The 23702-nt window shown below is 36.5% G+C and overlaps 1 protein-coding gene across 2 annotated transcripts in view; it reads left to right on the top strand.

Annotated features, from left to right (window-relative positions):
- CNTNAP2 (contactin associated protein like 2) overlaps positions 1–23702 on the top strand; it is a 1940687-nt gene that overhangs the window by 1126804 nt on the left and 790181 nt on the right. For both annotated transcript variants that reach the window (XM_012806491.1, XM_012806492.1), the window contains one exon: positions 14547–14653. In XM_012806491.1, coding sequence (XP_012661945.1) covers positions 14547–14653 — 107 coding nt within the window. The remainder of the gene's footprint in view (positions 1–14546; positions 14654–23702) is intronic.

Here is a 23702-nt window from a genome sequence, read left to right as displayed (position 1 = left end):
TTAAAATTATTTCCATTTGAGATGAATTATTTTCTTGAAAGGGGTTTAGCTTTGGGGAGATTCTGAAATTTGATTACTCTGGGCTTGGAAAAAAAAACTGGTTTTTAGTTTACCATACATTTTTTGTTTTTAGTAAACTGAAGAATAATGTATAATAGTTTATAGCAACAAGTTCATAATGTAAATACCCATCTTAAAACAGAGACAGCAGAGCAGTGCTGCTGTCAATCATTAAAGCAGTCTTCACTTCTTCCCTCAGAGAGTAAGCGACTCATTAGAAAGTAGCAGTGGTTAAATGAATGCATCGTCCACTTGCAGCAGTGGTTCTCAACCTTCCAAATGCCGCGGCGTATTTTCATTGTTGAAAAGGGGTCGCAACCCACAGGTTGAGAACCGCTGACTTACAGGAATTTGAAAAAGGTAACATCCTTTCAATATTTAATGATGCCATTAGTCATGAAATGAAGATAATTAAAATATCTCTTTCCCTTCCCAGTTTCACTTTTAAAGTTTCTGTACTGATAGATTCCTGACATGCACAATTCACAGGGCTATTTTTGGCCTGGGCTGGGTTTGAACCCTCTACCTCCAGTATATGGGGCCTGTGCCCTACTCCTTGAGCCACAGGTGCTGCCTCCATAATTTCTTAAATTCTTAATTCTTACCAGTCATTCATACTCAGCTCAAGTACTATGTTGACAGTGCTTCTGTGATGACTCCCCACCCGACTCCCCACATCATCACATACTACAGATCTGATCCACCAACTCTGTTTCCCCCAGAGACTCCTGCCCAGGCTTTCACAGCAGCACTTGCCATATCACACTAAATTTATCATTTGCTTACTGTCCTTGGTGCAGCATCCATGGCATGGGACATAATAGGCCTTCAATAAATATCCTTTCCATGAATTAATATAAACTAGGTGCAAAGCACAACTTGCTTTTCACTCATTGTTTCTTCACTGGACCTTAAATATATCTCCTCTGGAAAGCATTTCATTTTTCCAGCCCCAAATACCAAATAATGTTACATTATTTTAACAGGCAATTTCTTTTTTTTTTTTTTTTTTGGTTCGAATGTAAGTTCTCAAATAGTGCCCTGAAGATATTAATATATTTAATTCTATTCAGAGAAAAATAAAACAATCTTTAGCTGTTGATCTTGAGGCATAATCAAATTAATAAGGCAGTTGTCGTGTAGTTTCTGTAGGTATGTCAAAACTCTTAAATAAGCATGAGTTTAAAATGATTCCTTTCTGTACATTCTGGCTTAGCCGCGTGTTAATATAGTGATAATGGTGTGTAGTCAGCCAAATACTGTTCTCTAGAGAGCACATCAAGAGGAGTAACAGTAGTGAACATACTTATTTAGGGAGTGCTAAAATGCCAACCAAAGTATAAAGAGACTTTACTTAAATTAACACATTAGTGAGGAGATTATCTGTGCTCAATCTACCGAAACAAAGTGTCAGATTATGAGGAAGGAACAGGTAGTAAATCACCGGTCTGTCCCCACTGGTTATTGACATTTATGAGATCAGATTTATGCACTGGGATCCTCTTATCTTTTTTTTTTTTTTAAACAGGACAGAAATGAGTGTGAAGAAGGTAAGAAAACAAGGATTAAGGGCATTGATAGCCAACTGCAAGACCTTGGGAAAGTTGTTTAACATATCCGCCCATAATCATGCATCTCTGAAGGAAGTCGTGAAAGCAGATATCTTTGGATACTTTTTACGACCTTAAAGTTCTTTGATTATTCTGATGCTGGAACATCTTTAATAGATGAGACGAAGTTTCTTAACCTGCTTTCTTCAGCTCAGTAATCAACATGCATTTGTTGAGAATCTACTGTACCTCTAATGAGCAGACCCAGATCTCACAGAAATACTCTCCTAAAGAAATTTAGAATCCAGTTGGAGAGGCAATAAAATAATTACAGGATAAAACAAAACACAGTGCCATGGGCTGATATCCCTTGTTCTCCTAAAGGAACAAAACTGTAATTCCCCACCTTCCTACAAACATCTTCAAATCCTCCATATAGTACTATACATCTCTCCTCTTTACCCCATGAAGAGCCAAAATCTACAGCTTTTTTGCAAACAATATCCATGACAAACCACCTCTGATGAAGAGATTTCTAACCAGCTCAGTTTATAACAAACACTGCCTTCCAAGGAGACTACTAGCATGTTCTCTGGGGGAAGGGGTGTTAAGAGCAAGGACATTAACAAAACAGCAGCAATTTTTTAGTTCACTACACTATTTGTTTTCAATCGGTTGTCAAAGTATTGTCAGAAACATTCATTTCAATTTCTTCATTGTACAGATACTAAAAATCTTTGTAAATATACTACATCTGTCTGGACCCAGTGGTAGAGAAAAGAGGAGGAGAGAGGAGAGGAGGAGAGAAAAGATGAGGGAGAAAGAGGAAAAGGAAGAGAGAGGAGAGGAGAGGAGAGAGAGGATAGGGAGAGACAGAAATCACAGAGAATGTGTTCAGCCAAAAGACATTCAAATTGTTGAAAGACAGTAAATACATATTTCATTATGTGCTTTCCAAAGATCTCTAGTTGGCAACTGTGATTCTTCATTGTAACTTGTGATGATTTTTGTAGGATTAAAAAAAAAAAAACTTGTACCCAAGTCCTGACCATGCTATGGTCTGTGACCCTGGGCTCTCTTAATCTCACTGAATTACGACAATTTTTAGTTTCTTCATCTGTAGAAGGATTAAAAAAGGAACTTCCTGATGCTTTCTGTCTCTAAACTCTGCCACATGATTTCAGCGGTTTAAAATATATTTTAATCCAAAGGAAGTGAAGAGATGTGGATTTTACAATTAAAAAAATTAAAACAATGGCAACACACACATCCATTATGATAATATCATGTCAGTGTGTTCCTAACAGACTTTTAACTTAAGGTGTGAAACAAAATTAAAATGATCTTCAACAATATTAGAAGTATATATAATATCGTATGTCTAACACTGTGTACACAATCTGTGTAACCAAAGTTTAATTATAATAATTATCTCCTAATATGCATTTTATTCGAGATTTTCCAATGTCAACAGTTCTTGGAAATTATAGTGGTTTTTGAGTAGTCCCTGTTGAAGGTTGTATACACTCGAGTAGTTTATTCTTATAGGGGGATTGGAGTTCATATCTAGATTACTGACACTTTAAAAAAATAGGACGTATCAACATTGCAAATTGCTCGATTAGAGCATAAAACAACACATATATTCCCAGAGTTTGTGCAGACTCTAATCCTTTTTGCTATGTCATTTAGGAAATAATTGGATTCTCTGCTTTAATGGGGCCAGTTTCAGTTTTTAAAGTCTTAGACATTTCTTAGGAGAGTCCTAGTTATCCAGTATTCCACAGTCATGGAAGACTTAATTTAGCAAATCCTGTAATAATGAAATCTGGTCCCTGGTTTGGTTTCTTACTGTTACTTTTACTTTTACTTTTGTGAGAACTGGGGGCAAATTTTACTGTTTTTCCCCAATACAGGATTAAAATGTAATGGACATTTTTAAAAAGTTAATCATACTTGTGGGTGTAGCTTAAGTGTAAATGCTACCATATTTATAAATAGAAAACAAGATTCTATTAATTATACTTTCCTGTCTTGGCAGAATATATTTTCTTCAAGTTTAATGTGTCTTCTGTGGATTTTTAGAAGTCGTTTGTGTCTCCCTGTATATCAGAATGTTGGTTTCATTATGTCTGATATTTATTAAGCACAATGACTCTGAAGATAGGACATTTTAACTGTTTCATTGTACGTGAGTATTTGGCAGGTCAGAATGCAAGAATTCCTATCTAAGGAAATATTTCATTTTGTTTTCTGGGTTGTAAGAAATGGTAAATGAATTAAAAGAGACATTCTACTTCAAATAATACAACTCTTGTAAACTTTTCTATTTTGTTAAACTTAAAACAAGCAGCTCTATGTTTTAATGACTATTTGCATTCATTGAAGAATAAACCTTAGAATAGTTTTATTAATTTTAAGGTCATTGTATCAATAATATCACTTCAAAATGTTTAATCAATCATTTTCTTCCAAAAACACAGTATTAGAAAATCTAAGAAAAATGACTCATATTACTAGTTTGCTTAATATGTAAAATTTGTAAATTTATAGTGATTTCATAGCTATTATTTTGGCAACTGGTCAAAGTATATCTTTTCGTAGCTAGTATGTTTTCTCCAAATTTGGTCTTGCTAGTCTAAAAGTTTTATCAATATACACACTTAGGCTTTAATGATTTTATATTGTAGATAAAAGGACTTATGTTAGATCTGTATTTTCTTTATCTGTAAGTAAAATAGCATGCTGGGGTATAAGAAAATACGTAAACCCTTTAGTCAAACAATTTGACTTACTACATAATTATACATAGAATTATAGACATGAAATCTTACAATAATAAAGTTGAGGTGAAAAGCCCAAATAATCTAAAATTCACTTGAAATGCAACAGTCTGAGACATTCCCTTTTGCTGTGTATTAACGTATCAGCAAAAATAGTTCAGAAAGCCATTTCCAGTATCTAATAACTAATCGATCCTCATTGAAAATGTCAACAGTTATTTACTGAGAATCTAGTGTCAGACAGTATGCTAGACCAAGGGTGAAGGGTGGCAGGAGAACAGATGGTACTTTCCTACCATCAGAGAAAGGGCAGGTCAGTGGAGGCGGCTGCCACCGGACTCCCGAAGTGTAGAACCAGAAACTGTGATAAATCAGAGAGATCTCAAAAAGTGGCCCTGGAGACAAAGGTGGTGACTGCTTCAGTTTGGGAAGTAAGAGGAGACTGCTTTGAAAAATTGCACTTAGGGCAGCGCCTGTGGCTCAAAGGAGTAGGGTACTGGCCCCATACTCCCAGGTGGTGGGTTCCAACCCAGCCCAGGCCAAAAAAAAAAAAAAAAAAAGTACTTAAAAAGAGAATTTAAAAATACAAAGGAACCTTTTTTTAAGGATTGGGGGAAAGAGTGCATTAGGAAAAAAAGAAGTGTGATTCTTGGAGGGGCAAGAGAGATTTCCGACCTTCACTCATCACCACAACCAATTCTCTGTTCATGCATCAACTAGGGCAATCGTTGTTTAAAACAAATGGAGCATGTTAAAAACACTGTGGTCCCCGGGCACTATGTCTCAGAGACTGGGCCTTCTCAGTAGGCAGTGGTCTGCCTCGGCTTTTTAATGGCTGCCAGGGGTTCTGTTGTACGATTGCTTTAATTTATTACCAGGTTTCTAACCAGTAACTTCCCCCCCAGTTTTTGGCTGACACAAACAATGCTGCAATAAACACTTTTTAAGTATGATTTTGTGAAAGTTTACTAGAGCATCTGTAAGGTAAATTATTAGACGTGAAACAGCTGGGTCCCAATATATGCAGATTTGAAATCAATAGACTTTATCAAATTGCCCTCCAGTCCGCACTCTGATCAGACAGCCTTGTCCATTAAACATCAGAGAGATGCTCGATGAAATCTCATGGAAATTTAATTTGTGCTTCTTTGATTGTGAATGGTACTGAAAATGTTGTGTGTGTTTAAAAGTTAAGTCTACTTCTTTTTGTGAAATGCCCTGTTCGTGCCCTCATATTTCAACCTGAATTGTTTCTTACCGATTCTTAAATATTCATTATAGCATAAAGAAAATGGCCCTTGGTCTGACATAGTAAAAATACTTCCCAGTTGGTCTTTAAATTTTGTTATGTTTGACCATGAAAGATCTTTAAAAAATGTATGTAGTCAGATTTATTCATCTTCACCTTATGGTTCTCAGAGTTTTGTGTATTCATTAAAAATATCCTCTATTCATTGATTACAAAAATATTCTGCTTTATAATTTCGCATTTCCTTGTCTTGTTTAAATCTTTCCTCTATCTGGAGTTTATCTTGGTGAATGAAGTAGAGGGTAGATGGGACTCTACACGTCCTCAGATGAGCCTCCGGCTGTCCCACACCACTTATTAAGTAATCCATTTTCTCCACTAAATTAACATACCACTAACATATTTCATTGTATAGGTCTTTGTATTTATAGATATTTCTAGATTTTTAATTCTATTCCGTTACTCTATCTTTTAATGTACCAATATTAGTCTATATTTATTGTAGATTTATTACGTGTTTTTTTTTTATCTACCAAGGACAGTCTTACCAATTGTGCTCCAATTTCAAAGTGTTCCAGCTTTTGTATTTATTTTTTCATAAAAATTTTAGAATTCATCATAACTGCTAATTTCCCATTAATGATGTTTATGGTTTACATTCTTGCAACAAGGTACAGGCAGCTCAACTCTCTTTCCCTCTTTCCCCCTCACCTTCTTCTCTTCTGTCCACGTCCACATTTCACTATAACTCTTTCTCTCTGGTTTAAAGACTTAAACTTTTCCTCGTCTGCCCTTGACGTTGTAATCAAAGATTCAGAGGTGGTGGTAAACTAGAAAGTCTTCATGGATAAGAATGAGATAACAAGAACTTGCTAGTTATAACAGAGGTAGCTTGGTGCTACGTTGAAAGTCTTCATGGATAAGAATGAGACACTAAGAACTTGCTAGTTAAAACAGAGGTAGCTTGGTGCTCCGTTCCTCTGCATTTCAGAGGATTGGACACATTAATTCCATGTCTCTCCTTTGTTCCTGTCATTGTCTTTCTCCCCACGGAAGATGAGACTGAGATAAGTCTTAGTAACTTTTTAAAAGAAGCCCAGTTTTTTACCTATTCTAAATTTAGCTTATTTTGGAAAAAGAAAAAAAAAAAACAAAGTTTAAACTTAAACTTGCTGGCTTAGAATTTTTGTGGAGTTTCGAGTTTACTTACATAAGAAAAATTATTACCTAAAACTGAAAACTTTACTGGTTATCCCTGGTTCTTAAACATATAATATCTGTGGCACTTAACATTAATTTACCCCAAAAAATAAAAATAAATAAAATTAATTTACCTCCAGGTAATCAATGAATAGTGTAACCCCCTTCATCCTTTCATCAATCTACAGTCTCATTCCACTCCAGATTTTTTTTATCTTCTACTTGCTGCATTAAAGGGATTATGTAGTTGATCTTGCCTTTAGTTTTTCCCTTTCCAGTCTATCCTGCATATTATTTCTACTTTAATACCTTAAAATATATGTCAACTAATAAGGATTTTTGAAGACTTTCAATGTCTCTCCATGGCCAATAAAAACATGTAATAAATCCCCAAATTACTGAAAACCATTCTCTCAGGAGCCAAGATAATAGAGATCCATCATGCATTCTTCTGAGGATCTGGCTTTATTTTGATTATTGATAAAGTTCTGAATCTCTTGGGCAGTGCGTAGACTATCCCTCACCACACAAATCCTAGAAATACTTTTTTTTTTTTGCAATTAACTTCTTAAAAAGAAATCTTAATCGAATAGCACAGTTTACAAAATAGGTACTCAGTCAATATATAGATTGAATAAAAAACACTATATTCTCTAAGAAAATTCCTAATATAATAACAATACACTTTACTATCTGAACTTAACCTACATTCGTAAATTAAATTCCTTTAATCTATATTGGTTCAGCTACTTTCTAGTTACAGGTGATATAGGGCTGCACATGAGGACCTGAATAGCAGCCTCCACCAAATGTATGTCATAGGTCAAATCCAGGTCAACGTGAGCGCTGAGTGACAGCTGCTCTGTTTGGGTTAGAATATGTTTGTTGTTGCAACAAAGTCCCCAAATAATGATGGCTTAAATTGAATGAAAGTTTATTTTTCTTTCATACAAACATTCAGGCAGGCCCAGCGCTGGCATGTTATCTGAAACCCAGGCTATTCAGACATTTTCCTTTGCTAGTGTCCTGTCTTCTGAGATATCGGCTGTGATTCTCACAATAATAGGGTCTTTTCTGAAAATTGGTTGGCATAAACAAACAAACAAACAAAAAGGACAGTACATTCCCTTCCCCTTCAGAGATTAATCCAGACATCCCACTACCACTTCCATCACCTTGAACTTAGTCTCAGGGTCCCCTAACTTAAAGTAGTCCTGGAAAATGTTGTTAGCTGGTGACTCTACATCAAGATATAAATTCTATTGGTGTAGAAACAGATGGTTGAATTTTGGAAAACAATGAGCAATAGTTGAATGACTTCATGAAGAAGCCTGGTTCCTTTTGTCCCTTGGGGACTGACATAGTCTCCCCTTCAAAAAGGCACATGATCACATGAAGGAGGATGAATACCAGAGGAAAAAGGCAGGAGGCGTCCACCACTCTGCTCTAATCCATGTTCCAGAGTTAACGCTTTCTGCTCTAGCCGAGTTTATTGACTCGTAAGTGTAACCCTTGCCTTATCTCCATGTGGAAAGGAGTTCTTCCTCCTTCCAGGCTACCCAAATATAAACTTTCTTTAAAGGATTATGTTTTTCATAAAACTTCTGCATACTTATACAACAGTGGTCTATTAACCTTAATTCCATGCTGATTTTTGCTAATTACATTTCCACAAACAAATATAATTTCTTGAGAATGAAACTTCAGAATTTGGTTTAACTAGAGTGTCTTGACTGAAGCAGGGACCTGACTGATTGGAAAGAACTCATTGTAATTTAGTTAGATTCAGTACAGTTCAACGTGAAGACAGGTGAATGGACTCATTCGCCTTGCAGTTCTCTTCCTGTGAATCTGTAATCTTTTAAGGGATATTTTGTTCACAAAACCATGAGAAATATATTATAAAAGTGTAACTCTAAATTAACAAAATAACATAAAGTGAACTCTAGTTTATTATAATAAAAAAGATTTAAAAAGCAGAAAACCCAAGTTAAGGTGCTTATATCATAAGAATAAAATTAATGATCAATGTGGTTAAAATGTGAAATGTAAAATTGTTGGATGAATGTGAACCAAAGATACTTGATTATTTTTAATGGAACTTTTGGACATAATATAGGTGACACAGTAAATATTTCTGCATTTAAGCATTTTCATAAATAAATGCCTCTTGAAGGAACATCATCAATATAATATTAGCATTTCTAGTTATAGCACTATAATAAGTTCTCTAGCAATGAATGATTAGTTATTAGAATTCTGATTACTTTTCTATATCATTTCCATTTAAATAGAAAAAATGTAAGGTAGTGACATATACCTTACATTGTGTAAGTGTGAGGTAGAGGATATCCTTGGAACTAAAATTAAGGTCTAATTAGTCTGAGCATAAAAGATCTAGCATACTGCTGAGACCAGCACAGAAGAAAAATTCACCATGATTATGGAAATAGCTCTGAGAGCCAAAAGTCAGAAACACAGTATTCAAAAAAGCAAACATTCTAAATAAATTTCTTGTCTTAATAACCAAAAATAAAATGTAGTGCTGATATGGAGGGAAAAAATATCATAAATTCAGGATGTAATTTATACTGGATTGGTAACTTACAAATTATTTTAAATAACTTCCCAAAAGATCGTCAATAATTACCTGTCAGCAACTTAGAAGCAGCCTTTTCCTTTCTAAAGTTTAGGACAAGGCATACTTAATGTTCCGATATACAATTTGCATTAATCCAAAAGCAAATTAGGCAGCCCAGGACTGGTGTCCGTATGAGAACTGAGCAGGAGGCAGTCAGGCTGATTCCGAGATAAAGAAGACTGACCTGGATTTTAAAGGGAAACGAGAATCTGCCTTTATATTAAGAGATCACTTCCAGCGAAATATACAAAGCCCACATCAGGTTCTGAAATGATTAAACATACTAAATGAGATTACAAAATTATTTTATGTCACTCTACATGGATAATATAAAAACTGATAAGAGGGCCTACAGAAAAAAAAAGTAGTCTTAGGAGAAATGTCTGAGCAGATCCGATTTGCCCTTCTACACGCTGTCTGCCCCTCGTGCACTGGTTTCCTGGGCTGTTTCTCCTCTCACTTGGTGTCTGCGTTCTCCTTTGAGCCTCTCCTTCCTGCAAAGAACTGCAAAGTTCTACCTTGTTATTGGGAGTGTGGTCTTCTGACCAGCCACAGGAGCACCACCAGGGAGCTTGTTAGAATTTCAGAATCCCAGACTCCATCTCACTCCATCTCCATCTTAACTCCAGGGTTAAGAATCAGAATCTTCTTTCTCATAAGATTTTCAAGTGATTCTAAGGCACATGGAAGTTTGAGAAATACTGCTTTTGAGTAAGTTCCATTAAAAATAATCAAGTATCTTTGGTTCACATTCATCCAACAATTTTACATTTCACATTTTAACCACATTTATCATCAAGGGCTCAGGGTGTAAGTGATAGTAAGCTAGTCTGATCAGTCTTCACTGTTGTTATTTACAACCACCTGAGTACATTTTCATGTCAATTTCTGGGTTGTATGTCAGGTTCTGCAGAAACAAATGTACTTTTAAAGGTAACACAAAGATTTAATTTGAATTTTGTTGAAAAATACCTAGTTAAGCTGTTAAACACTGCCCCTGGGAGAAGAAAATTTTGAAGTGTGCTTTACAGAGCACCAACACATTCAGGTGTGTGTCAGGTTAACGTTTCTGAGATTTGAAATATTTTCCCCCATCCATGTTTAATTTAGTAGTATCCATAAACTACAAACTGAGCTACTATAAACAAACAAATCACATACCATTTACAGTTTCTTACATCTGTGAATTATAATTTTCTCTATGTATTGCAATTAAAATCAAGTATAGAAATAAAAGAGACCCTGTGGGTAAAATTAAACAGCAACTGTCATCATTACCGTGGGTTGAATTGCTGCATCCATCCAAACAGCCACTCTGGATGGATGGATTCATCTGGTATCAATGGTTTCTCACTTGAACTTTCAAAATACAGCTTGTGTTTATCATATACATTGGAATATAAATACATTTCATTCGAATAAAATGCATTTTGACTCTGAATCATTTTGAAAAGCCATAACTAAAAGTCTGATTCTGACCAAAAGAGACAGGCAGGGCTGTCTAGAGTCAGAGTTAATTGGATCATCACTCACCAGGGGCCCTTTGATCATCGCCAATTGACAACTGTCAACTTCCCCCTGCGTGTGCCTGATCCTGAGCAAGTGGTTCTCATGTACAAGCAGTTGAATCATTTTGATTCATTTTTGATATGAACAAACTTTCAAGTTAGGACATGCCATATAACACATTATACGTTTCCTGTGGCCTACTAAAGGAATTAGTTTAATAGAACGACGATCTGGATTTAACACTAAATTTATAGAACATAATCTATGTTTCTCGCAGTTAGAGAGATATTTTCTATGCAATTATCAATTTTGGTGATATTGCTTTCCAGGATTCCATTCATCCATTTTCTACAGTTAGTTTCTCAGCAGACAGTATTGAGCGTGTGCCTTTCGTGTAAAGAATCATGTGATAAAAAGCCCCAAACACAGGATTCTGAGTTTCAAGCAACAGATACATCAACAAATAATTACTGGCAATGTGACATGGTTGGGTAGGCATCATTCTATGAGAATACGGAAAAAATAATTATGAAGGAGGCAGCTAGGTTAATTTGTATTTTGCTTTCCTTGGTAACTGGTCCTAACTTTAAAAAATATATATGTGGTGGCAAAATGTTGGGATTTGAAATTCAGTTGAATCAACTTGAATAGGAAATAAAACATTTCCCACCGTTAAGAATTAGAATGCGAATGATCAGCATAAGGAGAATGTCGAATTTGTTAATATAAATCATAAAGAAACAAATATTAACAATAACATAATGAAATTTCATTTAAATGAAAAATCACCTTCAGAGAAATATTTGGTGCTGAATATTACTAATATTTGGCCCTCCATAGTGATGGGTTCTATATCCACAGGTTCAACCAATTGTAAATGGAAAATATTTGGAAAGAACAAACAAAAATAACAATACAATGTAAGTGAATTGTTACTCTAGGAATGACTTGAGATGGATGGGAAGACATGCATAGGTTATAAGCAGATACTTCAGCGCTTTTCACAAGTGACTTGATCGTGTGTGGATTTTGGTGACTGCAGGGGGTGGAATGATCTCCAGGGATGCTGAGGAGACTGTAGTTGGATACAGTCTCCCACTTGATGGTTATATGGTTTCTGTGTGTGCAAGCACACAGCAATGTTTCCATCCCTGAGACGAGGCTTTCCTGTTTTGTACGTCATTTAGAGCACATTGAGATTCTAGCCAAGTTTCCCCTTGCTACTCAGTACGCTTCTGCACTATTTCCCCCTGAATTAATTGCTATAATCAGCTGCTGTAAATTACTTTCAATATTAGGCTGAGCTAATATTAACCCATAATAATTTTGAAAGTAAATATACTACACAGAGACATATACATGCTGAATTCCAAAAATTACTGTGAGGACGGTTTTACTGTCATGTAGTTTTGGAGTGCCTGGCCCATTGCTTCCTTCCGTGATGTGGAGAGTCAGGCCTGTTCTGGGTGGAAATGCCTTCTGCTGCAGCCCAGGCCTCGGGGCCTCGTGATGGTGGGAATGGACCCGACCAATCTAGGGCCACTCACGGCTCACTTTTTAATCTCTCTGTCGTTGCTTTTCTCATTTACCCTTCTAGAACAATTTTCAGCATTTAAACATAAACTTACAGCTGTTTTTTATGCCCACATGAAATAGTCTAAACTGTACTAAGTCATTTATTTGTCATCCGTCCTTAACTGTTCTAATGTCCACAGTGATACAGCATTTCATACTTCTTTTATGAGTCATCAAATTCTTTCTGGTTTTATACTTTGCATGAATCTTATACTCCACCCCCACCTCTACCTAGGTTATAAGAGCTTTGCAGAAAACCTGCCTTTGTAGCATTGCTGACACTAAGCCCAAATTTGACAAAAAATATCTGTTGCATTTAGAGTGAATGTCCCACCCCTCGGAATCCAACTCGGTGCCTTCCTTTTATTATACTTTCCCCCCAGTATTGTTCTTCCTCGCATTGTCTTCCCTAATAGTTTTGCCCATTCATTAATGCTAAAAAATTTTAATTTTATCCAAAATCTACGTATGATCCCTCACAAGACATTCCATAGTATTTATCTGTCCTTACATCGTGCCATTTTTTCACTTCTGTCTTACACTATAGTTTTTCTGCACCGTGTATGTGCTTTCACAGGCTGTACACTCTTTACAGGCCATGAACACAGTCTTACTCATCTTCTGTTTTCCATCGAGCTCGGCATATGGCAAGCGTTCAATTAGTGTTGGTTGCAGGAGTGAAGGTTTGTAAGGAACAGCATATCTGCATAGAACCAGGGGTCCCCATGCCAAACTGAGCAGGGCCCTGCTACAAGTGGGTTTTGACAATGATAAGTCAAGAGCAGGAGTAGGAGAACACTACTTCTGAGACCAGCTCTATAATACTTTATAGCAAGGAGCTTCCAAGGTATTATGATTAAGGGGTTCCTTTAGGGGGGATCTCTATCACTCCAATGCCTGTGATCCACTATTGTAGATTCTACAATTTTAATTTTGGGTTATTTTCTATTTGTAAGAGTTTAAACTAAAATCTAGACAACCTTTGTGATGCTAATGTATGCAATTGATACCTTTGTTATTGGGAAGTATCATAATCAAGATGATAAAGAAGGAGGTTGTGGGGAAAGTAGGGAAAGGAGTTGATGAGAAGGATAAGGGAATGGGACCAGGAGAAAGGAAGGAGTTGGGCCATTGAAAGAGTGTTCCGGAACAAATTTCAACATCACTCTGGCTGTGCCCTGGAAGCTGTGACCCAGATACTTAATTATTGGTCCACTATTTCCTGCCTACTAATTATCTTCTTCATGAATATTATCTCCAAACATTAAAATTATTTACAAGATAACTGTAATTATCTTATTTTTCAAAGGAGAAAATTGAGGTTTAGAAAGGTTAAATGAAGTAGTCACGATTACTTATCTAATGAATAGAAAGGCATAGATTGGAACATAAAACTTGTATTTTTTCCCCTTAACAATGTTTTTTTTTTTTTTTTCCTCTTCAAGTAGACTGCTTTAATTATCCAATGGGGTATAGGAAATGGTGTTTTGAAGACGTAAAAATCTTTTCTTATCAGATTAATGTATCTTCATGCCATTTTTCAGAAACTCAAATTCCTATGACAAACTCAGTGTCATCCCTCTTTAACTTAGCTGTTGGCCTCGGCAAAGAACAAACTAGGTCAGGAAAAGGGGGTGGGGCTTATCGTTCATCTCTGACTGGGACTGACCTTAGCTAGTGTCTTTGGGGGTAAAAGAAAACTAAAATGAATCTGATTTGCAAATGAGTCCCTCCACTATTTGCTGTTATCTACTATTTACTCAAAAATGGGAAGTACCAAGCCTGTGATCCATCATCTCTGTGGAGCGTGGCATTTTGCATCATGAATCATATTAATCTGCTTAAACTAACAAGGATTAATTGCCTTGGTAAGGCAACGTGGCATGGAAATGATATATTGCCAAGACAGCTTGGAATTTGGCCACCTATAAATCTCATTTGTTTGTTAGTTTATTTCTGTTTGTCTCTTTCTCTGACAGATGTGTGCCCAATCACTGTGAGCATGGTGGGAAATGCTCGCAAACATGGGACAGCTTCAAATGCACTTGTGATGAGACAGGATACAGCGGGGCCACCTGCCACAACTGTGAGTACCAATTTATCTTACTTTAATCCTGTAATTGCATGAGGATCCCAACTCCTCAGCGATGACTTAAAGCTTAGCAACCTGAATAATCCATGTGCAAAAACACAGATTTCACTGTCATTCCTCAAAAAGAATAGTATTCTAGTCATCCAAATACATTCTCTCATGTTTAATGACTCACGAGGAGAGGGAGAAATGTTTTCAATATTCTAGGAACATGTAGCTGGAGAGGCAACATCCAGCTTGGATTGGCCTCTGTGTCTCAGCCATGTGTGTCTGGATAGATTGGGAAATTGTGTTAGTGTGACGTCTCTAACTGGGTCCTCATTTATCAATTCATCAGAGAGGGAGACAGTGTAATTTGAACATTTCGTTTCTAGACAATGGGAGTCTCAGCTTTAGCTCGAGTAGTTGGCTCCCTTTTTATTAGATAAGAAAAATGAGTTAGAAAATGGTATATCTAAAAGTTGTAGATCAAAAATAAAACCATAAGAAGGCAAAAATTTCAGAAATATTAAAAATAAAAAGTAGCATGTAAAAAATGACTAGTAAAACACAGGTGTGCCTTACTTTGCATAGCAGATTTATCCCAAAGGGTGAACAAAAATAATTTTTTTATAATTTAAAGAATGTTATTAATAGAATTCTAACTCTATAATCATGATAGTAATTTTCCAATAGGGAATTGCCATTTGCAAAGCACTTTGGCAAACAAATTAGGCCTAAACCATATGGTTGAGAGCAGAGGGTCACTTGTTCTGTGGTATCTGCATGTTGTATGGTGTGTGTGTGTAGGGGTAAAGAGGGAGAGAAGGAGAAAGTCAGCCTTCTCTGAGTATGCTTAAACCCTGAAATTATAATATCTAAACCCTCTGGTTACATAGATGAATTTTTCTCTCTCTACTTTTATGAAACATTGGCAAGTAAAATATTCTCAGAGTCGAGTCCTGGGCACAGTCAACTGCCCAGAAGCTCCCGAAGCCTCTCCACACTGTTATTTGTGGCCACGTGTAATAAATAAAAACTCTTGTTTAGCGTGTATTGTAAGAATTCAACATCAAAAAGGTTGCACACATTAATTTCATTAGGTAGATATTTAAAAAAAGACAAAGGGGATCTTAGAAAAATAACGCTAATAGGAAGATGTGCAAGAGTCAAAATAAATACTTAGTAGCTAGTTTAACTGTATTTACATGCACTAAAATATTTTAATGACTAAAGAACATGAATAATTCATATCAAAATTAATGAAATGAAAGGAATTATGACTCATTTTTTTCATTACTAATCATACCAAAATGTTAACTTTCACGATATGATATTCATTTTATAAAATATGATGCACAAATTAGGTAATTTCAGTAAAAATAGATGCCTTCACTCAGCCTGTTTAATTTCGATCATGTGTTACAAATTCCATATTTAATTACAAGGGCTCTTATTTCTTAAATAAGGAAATGCTAACTATTGCACAGAGCAAAAATCAGCGGTGGTTACAAGGATTTCCTATCCCAATGACCACTTTTGTATTGAATTGAAAAGTAAGTTGGTTTTCTTAAAATAGCTTCTTCCATTATTAAAATACACAGTATAGAGAAAAACAAAATTTTAAAAATACATGCTGTTGCTTGAATGGTTGGGTTTTTGTGCTTTTGTTTTTTTAAGAGTAATGACTCCAGGGATTCAACATCTCCTGACCATGTTCATGTGTGGTCCTAGTGGCAGCTGTAGATGTAGAAGAGGAACTTTATCTCTTGATGTGGTCTCTTACCCACATGTAGAAGTAGAATCATTTTTCATAATAATTAAAGCCTGATTTTTTTTGTTGCCTTCTCAAAGTGAGGCCAAAATCTTGACTATGCAGTGTGTGTCTACATAGAGATTAAAAGACTGGGTTGCATAATTCAAGGAAAGTTGATTAGAAACCATTTTATTTTGTAAAAAATACGTCTTGGAGCACAGTGAAGGTCGTTTGCTCCCTCATAACCTAGAAGAGTTGATCCATCTCTTAGTTGCCCCCAAGGATTAGTTAAAAATTGGGAGTATCTGGCCTGGCATACAGCATTATAGAGGAGGATACAACCCGTGTCATTTGGTATGATGGAGAATAAAGAATTTTGCGTTTTTGCTGCATCAGTGATCTCATTCATTATTGAAGACTGAAGTGAGAAGACTCTGGTTTCTGATGTCACCCCCGAGATCACAATGCGGGGTACCTTGTAGCAAGTCACCTGACTTCTTCTGGGCTTTCTTTATTCTCTGTTGTCTAAACCGTTTCTAAAAGTGTCTTAGGCAATGAGCTGGGATGTTTAGTTGCTTGTTCTGTGTTCTGTGATTTTTGAACTTTGTAAGTATCACTAAATATTTTGCTTCATCATGTCCTGCAGAAGACCAAACGTTCCTTTTGAAGAGAAATTATGCTAATTCTAAATTGTATTATTTAAAAAATAAAGAGCAGCTGTTATAAAATCCAAAGTTCAGTGTAACTATACATTTGGTAGCACTTCAGACATTATAGGCTATAAAATATTTTAGTACATTTTCTATGTGAGTTCTGGCTGCTCACAGTGGGATGTGATCACCTGGGATAGAGGCCTTAATTCTAAATGGGACAGGGAGGCCTTTTGCTAAGTCACACTCCCGCTGTTGACCTCAGTTCTCTTCCTTATTTGCTTGTGCCTTTGTCCATGTAAATAAACTCTTGGAGATTCACTTTTCTCCAGTGTGAAATGAATACATGACTGTGTCTGTCCAATAAAGCCATTGTGAGATTGAATGAAATGATTGGTGGGAGACACGGGGAAGAGCTTTAGCATACTTAGTACTCAAGAAATGTTTGCTGTTTCCCTTAGCTCTCGACTTTTACCAATAAGTGTCTGTGTCACATAACTCGTTGCTGAATTTCATGCCCCCATGTGCCTTTGGCCACCTTTTCCATGACAGATTAGAGGTTGAAGTGAATGACTGGTTTCCACAGTATATTTTTCCAGAACAATTGAAGAGCTTTAAAATAAACCCAGACACCTCCTAAATCTACCTGTCTTTGTGGGTTTCTTTGTACACCAGGACCTTCTTTTCAAATCAATTGTATATGGGACTTAGAGGATTGCCCTTTAGGAACCTCACCCCTGAGAAGTCAGCAGTCGTCCTTGGAGGGAGCAAACCCCACAGGGAAAGGGAGAGGTCACCAGAGAGAATCGGATTCCAGGAAAGAGAAAGCCGATTTTTGTTGATGAGAAACAAAAGAGGCTAGTTTGTGACAAAATGTGAATGAGTTAAACTTTGCCGTTTCACACGGTTTTAAATCTCCTTATGCAGGTGTTCCGTTCTCCATGAGTCCTTCAGAGCTGACGAGCAGCATATCTGAACATCACATCATGACACACGGAGTGAAATGCCCAGTTGAGCAGTTGATGAGTTTGTTACGTCACATTGTCCCCGCTTCTCTCTCCCCAAACTCCCGCATAAGAATGTGATTTTCTTTTGTGAGCAAAACTTCACGTTCACAGCTGCAGCCTTTCCTCCGAGTCACGCTAAATGCTTTTCAGTGGGGGTCTCCAAGTTTATTTCTCCATTTTTCAAAAGCTCCTTAGTATCTACTTATTATCCTATTTTTTACACACGTGTTCCTTATTCCTCCACAATTATTTTACATAATTTAATTTACATCAATTAAATCCAAGAAGCCATCCCTATCTCAGGACTCAGCAGGTGTTTTTTCTGCTCACTATGGTTCTGCGTCCTCTTAGACCTCAGTCATTCTGACATACAGTATTAGTCTCTTATGTGGCACTGCCTTAAATTCCCCGAATATCCTCAAAAATGTAAAACCTCTTGGCAATTTAAGTAGTACGAGAGGGTAAAGGATAGTATTTTAATATTTGACAAAAATAAACGGGGTTTGAGGTGGAAATCTATAAGAATTATTAAATGGCAGATATGTATTCCAACAGAAAATGATTTTCCAGATCTTTTTATTAAAGGAGAGATTCTCACCTTGCCCAGGTATATGTGGGTTACTGTGAAAGTTTTAAGACAGACTTTGTAATGGTTCATCATTTTACTTCCAATGAACGCGGTCAGTAGCATCCTTTTTGATTAACCTGTGCAAGTTTCAAATTGCTTGAATTATTGGTGTTGCTGGGAGGGCTTCAGATTTTATATTTCTTGATTTTTGTGTATTTCAAAACTTTCATAATGACCCATGTATAGACATGACATTTCTAGTGGTAATAAGAGGAGATAAACTAGATGACCAGTGTTCTCTTAGAATTGTAAAATCACGGGGTTTCTGAATTCTGAAATGCCAGAAAGGATCGGGTCCTGATGTTGCCACACAATTGCAAAAGTCAAATTCGTATCAGCCAGTGTTAGGCAAAATTTAAACTTTAGAGATCACAGTTTTTCGTGCTGTACTTTGAAGCTGGTACAGACATTTCATTAATGTGTTGTAACCTGCAAATTACACTGTACCTCATTATAGCACAGGTCAAAATCAGAGGATTTCAATAGCCCACACCATGTTATTTATAACCTGTTATACCTACAGCTAATTTAGTTCACAGCATAATGTTCAAAAAGAATTTAATCATACTTGTTGTAGTCACTCTACCCTAGGGTATAAACATCTAGATTTATTGGCACTAAGAAATTTGGCATCTGTGTCTGTTGGGAATTACCACAACTTAGGCATAAGTGGTAACAATTTGGAGTTTGAGCATTGCTCCACAGAAAGGCAGTCATCGGATAGACCATGTTATATAGCTAAAATAAAATTTAGGTATTTAGCCTTACAGAATGGGAAGTTAGCTACATGTTACATATCTAAAATAAAATTTAGATATTTAGCCTTACAGAATGGGAATACCAGATCCTACTTGGTATGGCTGTGTCTTTATCTTGGTTTTTTTTTGTTTGTTCATTTGTTTTATTTTTTTTTATTAAATCATAGCAGTGTTCATTAATACTATCATGTGGTACAGTGTACTGTTTCTGTATACAATTTGAAATACTTTCATCCAACTGGTTAACATAGCCTTCATGTCTTTTTCTTAGTTATTGTGTTAAGACATTTATATTCTACATTTAGAGAGATTCACATGTACCCTTATAGGATGAACCATAGGTGTGATCCCACATCACCCTCCCTCCACCCACCCTCCTCTCTCCCCTCCCTCCCTCTCCCCTTTCCCCATATTCCTGGGCTAAAATTGGGTTATAGCTTTCCTATGAAAGCTATTAATTAGTTTCATAGTAGGGCTGAGTACATTGGATACTTTTTCTTCCATTCTTGGGATACTTTGCTAAGAAGACTATTTTCCAGCCCCATCCATGTAAACACGAAGGAGATAAAGTCTCCATCTTTCTTAATGGCTGCATAGTATTTATCTTGATTTTTGACTATACTTTTCCACCCATTCTCCCCTCTGTCACATTGACCTCATTGCAGGTTTGTGCACAGCCTGCCCCCTTGTACCATTTTCCCTCCTATTCCACCACTCCTACTACCAGACTTCTGTATGTCTTTCTTCTCCAGTTTGTCTCGTACATTTCTACTTATTCTTCAAATTTCAGCTCAGTAGAGGCTTTCCATACTCTTGTAACTGAATGAATCTACTTATTCTAAAACATTTGTACATCTACCTTTTAGCACCAGGGATGGTTGTGATTTTGTGTTTATTATTTGTCGTTATTTAATAATATCTGTGTCCCGTACTAGACTATAATCTCTGGGAGGAGATGGTACCAAGTTCCATTGATTGTTTAACGTCCAAGGTTCACCCAGCACATAATATGTGTTCAGTGAATCTTTGAATCAAAGAATCTATGAATGTCAGAGAGTGTAAAGACATCACTTTTCTATATCAACGCCCTCTGTACAAATTTATGAAGATTATGAAACTGTAAAGAGAAAGTAAAGCTAACGGGGAAAAAAAGAGAATAAAACCTGGATTAATGGAAGCAGAGATGGTACTGCCAGTAATAACAGAAGAAATCATCCCAAGAGGTGTAAAATTATGATAAGAAATTATAGGGAGGAATTCAGTGCATCAGCCCACATATCTACACATTTCAAATGATCTTTCCGGAGAACTCTGTGCCAGGTTAAGAGATACTGTTCATTATTGTGATTTTTGGGAATATATGGCAATAGTAGCAAAGTAAGTTGCAGTAACCTGGTATCTTGGATCATAGGTGCAGTTGTTACTGTGCTGACTGCTGAGCTACTCTAAAATAGGTGCAGGGGTGGTCACATACTAGTTTACTTTAAACTTGGTGCAAAATTTGAATGAGTTGAACACCATGACCCTTTGGTTTATCATGCGATTTTATACACGCATCATTTCTACAAGGAAATTTCGAAGAAGGAAAAATACTTAGGGTTTGAAATTAAATGTCAAATCCTCAGACTCTCAGGTTATGTGGCAAACCTTATTTCCCCATCATCTGAACTGTCCTAGTTCTAGAACAATGACTATCTTCACTGCCTTATAGATCCTGTTTTCTGAAACAATCTTGTTGCGTTAGTGTGGCTTTCATTTATACCCACAGAGAGTAAAGCCGGCTCCTCCACTGCGTGCCCAGGTGACTGACAACAATAAGAGGAGACGTGTTCAGACTGAATCCTCTTCCTCCTCGTCTCCCCTCACCTCCCGCCTCCATGCTATCATGGCTTTGTTTTTAGGATTGAGGTTGTCCTAAAGTTAATATATACTTTATACATTTAGAAAATATCTTAATTTTTAAGAACATCTTATGCCACTATGTTTTGAACAAATATCCAAGCCAGTCTTTCTCTGATTATAAGTCACATATGGATGCTGGGTACTGATAGTGTCTATTCTTTCTATCTGTAATTCTCAAGGAAATGATCATAGGGTATTTCAGTATTTAAACAAATGCTCACTGGAAAGATAAAAGGCTTTATTAACAGATATAATGGCTACCCTGGCTGATTTCTATGCAGAGGATAAATTTGCTCTTTTCTAATCTGGATTCGGGGCATTAAGTAGCCAGACTGTGCTGCTTTGTACTGAGTAACTAGGAGATCTTTCCAAGTTTACTTCCCATTCCATTCCATTACTTCCTATTCCATTCCTTGAAATGCTCACTGTGTCCAGGTAATCAAGGCTAAAAGACACAACTTCAGGACCACAGGACACTTAGGGTCCTCCCATCATGTATTCATTTTTTATTCATCTTTATGTTAACTCCAATGAACTTATGGGATAGATGCTGAAGTGTGAGGTAGACAATGCCAGAGGGGGTGGATTCAGGATGCAGCATTCAATAGCCCCCACCAAAAGACAGTCTAGTTTCACTCAAAATAAAAGTTCATATCACTTTAATGCTTTCCACAGCTCTAGCTCACCAAGATTATGAACTATGAATGTATTTTACTGTCTGCTTACCTTTCAGAGTTTAGATTTGGACTTTCCAGCTTTATAAAATATGGATAAATATAGATACATACGGGAAAACAACACAAAATCATTTAATGTTTTGCTACAAGTGTTTTGTGATTTTAAGCAATTATTTTAGCTTTTCAGGTTCTATTTTCAAATGATTTCTTTGCTTTATTACTTTTGGGTATTTTTTTTCTTACTAAATGAACAGGAAGAAATCGGGGTGAGGAAGATGCCCCATGCTTGGTAGAAAATGCAGCCTTCAATGGGATAAATGCCACTAAAATATTAATAAGCCCTGGCTCAGTTGTCTGCGCCCTGTAGAGGGGAAGCTCACTTTCTCACCAGAGCTAAAGCTTAGGGGAAAGGGAAACAGTGGCAAGTGGTGTCACTTCCTGAAATCACACTTATTACAAAAAGAAACCATCATCCCAGCAGCTGCTTCCCTGGCATATTCATCTGGCACCAAGAAATAAAGGAAGACGGGGAGAAGTATTGGAAGGGGATTTAAAGGTTCTATCTTTCAGCTACAACCAAATAAATTGCCTTGGATTAAAATAGTGCAGGTCATTTGGAGAAACACAGCCCAAGGCCCTTTTAGTTTCTAAGGCAGCCTAAATTTCAAATTAATCCCTTCTTTCATGCCTTGCTTCGGAATGATGACTAAGATTAAATATAGAAAAGAAAGGATTTAATTTCAGTTTTACAAAGACTCTTTCAATAGTTTTCAAAAATATGTCTTTCTCTCTGAGCCTTTGCAAAAAAGTTGAAGTGCGAATGCATATTGAAGAGCAGTGTGCTGCAGAAACACGCTGGGCTCCCGTGAACTTCTCTGCAGCTGTAAATGCCAGGGCGCAGTCTGGAGGGAGCTGGCATTTTTCATTAAACTCCCCTGTGGTTTGAATCCCAGTGAAAGTCTTATCCAAGGTTCAGAGTGAAGAGGAAAAGAAATGGAAAATGCCCATTTCTACTCAGTTGTAAAGTTGGGTTGCGGGAAAGAGAACAGAGGAGGAAAAATGAATGTGAAGATAAGGAAACTTCAGGGAGGTTCGTAGGTGGGTCACTATAAAAGTTTTGAGATACACAAAACTCAAGAATCATATACATAAAATTCATAGGGTTGGAAACAAATGAAGCCCTCCCAGAAACACCAATAAGTCGAGCAAGTGGAAACTTTCACGGGAAGGACTCTGTCAACTGTGTTTCTTAGAAGTGAAATTGTGGACCATAACACACTGTCTCAATACCTCTTTCATGACCCACACATCTACTCAAAAAATAGGAAAGGAGAATTAGAGCTAGAAAGAATATGTGTCTCTCCTTTGATCCCTTCAACTTCTCCCAAATTATTTTGCATTCATAATGATATTAGTCACTAAATTTCTCTTATAAGTCTTTGGCTTTACAAACCTGGTGTATAGAATTATTTCCAAACTATAGACAGTTCTAATTTATTCAATAATGTCATGTCTATTTTGTATGTAGCCACACCATGTAAGTATGGAAGGGTGGACAAGAGCCCTTTTCCTTATGAATTAGAGAAGGTAGTTTAAAAGGGGACAAGAGTAGATAATCACAGAACATTAATATAACATTAGAATATACCAGATGTTTAAGCACCAAACTGGTATGAAGGCCAGGAA

Source organism: Otolemur garnettii, unplaced genomic scaffold (assembly GCF_000181295.1).
Source record: "Otolemur garnettii isolate 467f Iridium unplaced genomic scaffold, OtoGar3 scaffold00053, whole genome shotgun sequence".
NCBI lineage: Eukaryota > Metazoa > Chordata > Mammalia > Primates > Galagidae > Otolemur > Otolemur garnettii.
The sequence above is the reverse complement of the archived record's forward strand: the minus strand, read 5'-3'. Positions and strand labels throughout refer to the sequence as shown.